This window comes from Procambarus clarkii, chromosome 23 (assembly GCF_040958095.1).
Source record: "Procambarus clarkii isolate CNS0578487 chromosome 23, FALCON_Pclarkii_2.0, whole genome shotgun sequence".
Lineage (NCBI taxonomy): Eukaryota > Metazoa > Arthropoda > Malacostraca > Decapoda > Cambaridae > Procambarus > Procambarus clarkii.
In genome coordinates, this window is record NC_091172.1 from 10,126,084 (window position 1) to 10,132,682 (window position 6,599).

Genomic DNA, 6,599 nt, shown 5'->3' on the forward strand with positions numbered 1-6,599 from the left:
AAACATCATATGATGCTGAGCGCAAGTTACTGCAAGTCACTCAACACATCATATGATGTCTTGCGCAACAAAAGGGTTAATAAAGTTTTCGAGTGGGCAGCAGAAGATAACATGATGTTTAACAGTGATAAATACCAGGTACATATGTATGGTAAAAATGAACACCATAAGCAAAATGCAGGGTACAAGACAATCAAATCTGCCAGTAGTAGGAAAGCAATATGTAAAGTATCTGCGAGTAATGATGTCTGACAAACTAACATTTAGGGAGTATAACCATGCAAATATAGCATCGGCTAGAAAATTGATAGGATGAATTATGATAGCCTTCAAATCCAGGGATTCCATCACAATGTTAATACTATTCAAATCACTCATGCTGTTCCACCTTAAGTACTGCTCAATATTCACTCCCCCTTCAGAGCTGGAGAGATTGCTGAAATAGAATGAATACAGAGAACATAAATGGCATGCTTAGACATGATAAAGCACATGAACAATTGGGATCATCTCAAACTTTCAAAATGTACTCTCTAGAAGGAAGATGAGAAAGGTACCAAATTATATATGCGTGGAAAATACTGGAGGGTCAGGTTCCTAATTTGCACAGTAAAATACCATCATACTGGAGTGAACAATATGGAAGGAATTGCAGAATAGAGCCAATGAAGAGTAGAGGTGCCATAGGCGCAATCAGAGAACATTGAATGTCAGAGGTCCACAGTTGTTCAATATTCTACCAACAAGCATAAGAAATATTGCAAGAACAAACTTGGAAGTCTTAAAGAAAAAGCTCTGCACCCTCCAAGCCCCAAAAGCCAAAGGTGAAGGCTCTGGGGCAGAGCCAGAGTTCACACCCACTGCCTAGGAAAGAAGAGTAGAGTCCCAGGGAGAAGCTTTAGAAAAGGAAGGTGGTTAACGGGAAAGAATAAAACCTTGGTGGTACCTGCCGGCTCCACTGTCTCCAGACCTGAGTTTGAAGGGGCAACCCCTGGAACCGGCCAAGCCACATCCTGAACTAAACCTGGGCCCGTCCCAGATACCCTCAGATGTTTCAGGACTGGAAGTAGGGGGAGGGGGGGGGGGATCAGAGGAAAAGTGAGCCATGCCAGAAGGGGAAGGAATAGGTTACCTTGAGGTTACCTTGAGGTGCTTCCGGGGCTTAGCGTCCCCGCGGCCCAGTCGTCGACCAGGCCTCCTGGTTGCTGGACTGATCAACCAGGCTTTTGGACGCGGCTGCTTGCAGCCTGACGTATGAGTCACAGCCTGGTTGATCAGGTATCCTTTGGAGGTGCTTATCCAGTTCTCTCTTGAACACTGTGAGGGGTCGGCCAGTTATGCCCATTATGTGTGGCGGAAGCGTGTTGAACAGTCTCGGGCCTCTGATGTTGATAGAGTTCTCTCGCAGAGTACCTGTTGCACCTCTGCTTTTCGACGGGGGTATTTTGCACATCCTGCCATGTCTTCTGGTCTCATGTGATGTTATTTCTATGTGCAGGTTTAGGACCAGCCCCTCTAATACTTTCCACGTGTAAATTATTATGTATCTCTCCCGCCTGCGCTCCAGGGAGTACAGATTTAGGCTCTTTAGTCGGTCCCAATAGTTTAGATGTTTTACTGAGTGGATTCTAGCAGTAAAGGATCTCTGCACGCTCTCCAGGTCAGCAATTTCTCCAGCTTTGAAAGGGGCTGTCATTGTGCAGCAGTACTCCACTCTAGAGAGCACAAGCGTTTTGAAAAGGTGGTGTGAATGGCTGAACTACCCCAACACCTTCAATTGTAGGTTCGTAAACTCTAGTCAGACCAGCTCCTAGGCAGCCAACAAGGCACACAAACTACACTGCGGCAAACAGGTGAACTGAACCAAAACACAGTGGCCACCTGATCTGCACTAGCAGCATCAAAAAGGTCAGAAAGAAGTCACATGAGGAGAACGAACCCCCCACAGATCAATGTCAAAGGTGTCTTTGACCCAACAGGCAATGAGGCAGAGGTAGAATAAGTGACCGTCACAACTTGGCATGGAAGATAAACAACCCTCAAATTCACACAAAGCAAGAGCAGGTTTGGAGGGAATATCCATTGGCCACATTAAATCTGTCAGGCATTTTTGGGACCTGAAGTATAAACCAAGAAGGACACCTAGGCACCGGGAATGCTACATCAGACCTAAAAGTAAGCCAACACAGCTGACCTCGGCCTGTCATATTGACAAATACTGTATGTGAGCCACCAATGCTCACATACAGTATTTCCCCCAGCCAACGTCTCTCCTGACCTACCTGTTGACTACTTTGAAGTTACCTTTTAGTGTTTCCGGGGCTTAGTGTCCCCGCGGCCCAGTCGTCGACCAGGCCTAAAAACATTATTGCCAACAGCATTTGGTGTTCCCAGGCAGTCACCCATCCAAGTACTAACCAAATCCAACGTTGCTTAACTTCGCTGATCGGATGAGAAATGGTGTTCTCAACGTGATATGGACGTTGGAGAACAGTGGAGAATAACTGTTGGAGAGGTGGAACAACTGTTGAGAGAACAGTAGTTGGAAAACAACTACCTGTTGGAGATTTCAAGGATCAATGTCCCTATGGCCCAGTCTCTGACCAGGCCTTCTGGTTGCTGGTCTGATCAAGCAGGCTGTTTGATGCAGTTGCTCACAGCCTGATGTACGAGTCACAGCCTGATGTACGAGTCACAGCCTGGTTGATCAGGTATCCTTTGAAGGTGCTTGTTCAGTTCTCTTTTGAACACTACGAGAGGTTGACCAGTTATGGCCCATTTATGTAGGAGAATAGTGTTGAAAAGTCTTGGGCCTTTGATGTTGATAGAGTTCTCTCTCTCTCAGCGTGCATATTGCACCTCTGCTTTTCAATGAGAGCTATTTTCCACATCCTGCCATACCTTTTGTTTCATGTGGTGTTATTTCTATGTGCAGATTTTGAACCAGTCCTTCTAATATTTAAAAAATTTAAATTATTATTCATCTCTTCCACCTGCACTCTAGGGAATACAAATTAATTTTTTTTAGATGGTCCCAATAATTTACGTGTTTTATTGAGTGAATTTTAGCAGTACAAGATCTTTGCATGCTCTCCAGGTCAGCAATTTCTCCAGCATTGAATGGGGCTGTTAGTGTGCAACAATATTCCACTAGTGCATTTTTGTCTTTAAAAGTATTAGCATTGGCATGGCATCTCTTGTTTGGAAGATTATTATTATCCAACCTGTCATTTCTGTGGGGAGCTGTGTCGGCTGCTTGAAGCTATCTTGCTGATTAAGTGCCATACCTTTTGGAATCATCAGTTGCAGAGTTTTTGTTACCTTCTTGGGACCATAAGTCAGAACCTGGGCGCCCCCCCCCCCTCAGAAAGGTGCAGGGAGCAATGGCACATGAACACTTTACATTTAAAGTATCATTTCTGCCATCGACCAGGAAGGCACCCAGAAAGGTAGGCATCTGAAAACAAATCACTGCATGGTTTAATGCAATGCACAAACCCACAACTTCAAAAGAACTCCCCTAAAAGAAAACAACCAAAACTTCGTCAAGTGCTTCCCTTGCGCTGTCAAGGTTCTCTTTCCTGGAGTGTTCAGGGACGTTCCTTAGATCTGCCTCGCTTGTGGTAGTTTTCACCTTGGGGTGAGTCGGGTTTTCTCCCTCTGTACTCACCTAGTTGTGCTTTGTGCTCTCTGGTCCTACCTCTTAACTATCAGTCAACTGGTGTACAAGTTCCTAAGCCTATTGAGTTCTATTATGTCTTGATATTATGTATATTATGTCGTATTATGTCTATTATCACTTGAAACTGTATTGTATAAGGAGTCTGCCCTTCCCCCCCCACCTAATCACTTTCTAATGCATTCCATTTGTTAACTACTCTGACACTAAAAAAGTTCTTTCTTATGTCGCTGTGGCTCATTTTGACACTCAATTTCCACCTGTATCCCCTACTGTGTGCGCGCTCCTTGTTTTAAATAAAATGACCTTATCTACCCTTTCAATTCCTCCGAAAATCTTGTATGTGGTGATCATGTCTCCCCTAAATCTTCTAGTCTAGGTTTAGTTCCTGTAGTCTCTCCTCATAGCTCATAGCATAGCTCTCCTCATGAGACCATCAGCTCAGGAACTAGTCTGGTGGCAAAATTCTAAACCTTCTCCAATTTAGTCTTGTGCTTGACGAGATATGGACTCCATGCTGGAGCTACATCGAAAGATTGTCGTCCCTTCACCTTTTAGTGTGTGGTCTGGTCAACATACTTCAGCCACGTTATTGTGACTCATCGCCTGCATTCCATGCACAAATTTCTAAAGGTTGTTCTTATGTTGGCCAACAGATGGGCTTCAGGGTACAGGTCTCGCGTGATATCAACCCCCAGGTGAACAAATCCACAAGGGCCGTGATGAGGATTCAAACTTACGCCCGGGATGATTCCAGACACTGCCTTAGTTGATTGTGCCACCACATGGTCAAAAGAATTGCAACTGGAAGTTCTAATGACTTTACTCGGATCCTGCAGCCTCTCTGAGACACAAACCAGGGTTTTACACAATTCCCCCATGTACTTGGGCTCTATCAACATGCTGACCAGACCACACACTAGAAGGTGAAGGGATGTTGACGTTTCGGTCCATCCTGGACCATTATCAAGTCGACACAATCGACTTAATAATGGTCCAGGACAGACCGAAATGTCGTTGTCCCTTCACCTTCTAGTGTGTGGTCTGGTGAACTTACTTTAGCCACATTATTGTGACTCATCGCCTACCAACATGCTGTTCTACCTCTTTGCCCTTACTTCAATACACACAGAAATCACAATAGCATGATATATCAAATGAACAAATCCACAAGGGCCTGTACTGTACTAGCCTGTACTAGCCGCAATCGACTAAGGCAGCGTCTGAGATCATCCCGGGCAAAAGTTCGAATCCTCATCACAGAAGTTCAAATCCTCAACCGGAAGTTCTACTTCCAGTTGCAATTCTGTTGACCATGTCATGGCGCAATCGACTAAGGCAGCGTCTGGGATCATCCTGGGCGTAAGTTCGAATCCTCATCATGGCCCTTGTGGAATTTGTTCATTTGATATATCACGCTATTGTGATTTCTGTGTGTAACCCCACTGGCTCTTTCTGCCTCTTTGAGAAACAGAACTTTGCAGCTTATGTGACCTAGTAGTTAGAAGACATCTCAATGAGATGTCCTGGGGAAGGAAGCTCCTGGGGGTTCCTCTAGCTTCTGATTTCTTTTTGTATTGCAACTGAATAATAATAATAATAATAAATAACTGAATAACATATCTAAATTTTTTTTTTATCAACAGTGCACTAAGAGTCCAGCTGATGACATGGTGGACATTGTCGATGAATCTCAGGTTGATGAAAAAGCTCTTGCCCATCTTGGTAATGAAGACTTCTAAGAATATGGAGTCAGTTGTAGGGGTCCATAGATTGTGATATTATGGAGCATTTACCTTGCACCAGCAGGGATTATAAAGATTTTAAATGATAAATTCAATATAGTTCCTCAGAGATAAGTGATTGCTTCTGAACCAAATTGCCTCAATTATATTAAAAAATTAGGCAAGTACCTTACAACAAATGTTTGATAAAGAAGCTGTGAATGACTGGACAGCAGCAATCACAATATAATACTGACAGTTGTTATTGCTTCCTTAATTCTCATCATAGTCAGTTTACCTTGAACTACATTGTGTTAACTCTTTTTAACGAGTATATTTCATAAATTAATTTGTGTGCAAGCTGGATGCAAGCTAAATGATTCAGTTATGAATACACTCCAAGATAAGTTTGTTTGGAGCAAACTCCAAACTTTGTTTTTGAGTGAATAATATATTTTTACGTATAGTATAGTACTGTATAGATTTAATTGCAATGTTTAAACAATAAATATCATCTTTTCCTTTTTCATATGTAAAATTAGTTCATAGTAAAGATATGACTGAAATTAGCCATTGTTGCAATTTAGGATCATAATTTTGTATTCTGTAAAGTACACAATCAAATTTTCAGCTGAAGTTTTTGTTACTTGCTCACTAGTTTGGGTTCTCAGATACAGTTAATAGGGAGGTATTACTGCCTGTTTATACATTTATCTTTTAAAATACAGCAAGCATATACATTCTAGTAAAATATTTAATAATTATTGGAGTATTTTTTATTTTATTGAGTAAGTGAGTACTAAATATATTAAATTATATTTGTTTCATGCATGTATCAGCTTTTTCAATATTTCAGATTATGTAACTTATTAGCACAAATATTAGCTGATGAGTAAATTGTGGACATATTTCATAGAAAAGAGGATGGACCTCAATTCTAAGCTGCAAAGTTGAACTATAACTTAAAGCCTATGTACAAAATAGTAACAGGAATTGATAAAATTGATAGGGAATATTTCCTGAGACCTGGAACTTCAAGAACAAGAGGTCATAGATTTAAACTAACTAAACACAGATGCCGAAGAAATATAAGAAAATTCACTTTTGAAAACAATGGTAGACGGTTGGAACAAGTTAGGTGAGAAGGTAGTGGAGGGCAAGACAGTCAGTAGTTTCAAAGCGTTATATGACAAAGA

At 41.9% G+C, this 6,599-nt stretch overlaps 1 protein-coding gene and 1 pseudogene across 3 annotated transcripts in view; one reads left to right on the forward strand and one right to left on the reverse strand.

The window, feature by feature from the left end:
• The window catches only part of LOC123764064 (START domain-containing protein 10), a 103,953-nt gene extending 97,786 nt beyond the window's left edge, over positions 1 to 6,167 (forward strand). For all 3 annotated transcript variants that reach the window (XM_045751561.2, XM_045751560.2, XM_045751559.2), the window contains one exon: positions 5,326 to 6,167. In XM_045751561.2, the coding sequence (XP_045607517.1) occupies positions 5,326 to 5,421 (96 nt within the window). In that variant the 3' untranslated portion in view covers positions 5,422 to 6,167. The remainder of the gene's footprint in view (positions 1 to 5,325) is intronic.
• Positions 2,370 to 2,488, reverse strand: LOC123764172 (5S ribosomal RNA; annotated as a pseudogene).
• Positions 6,168 to 6,599: the final 432 nt, after the last annotated feature.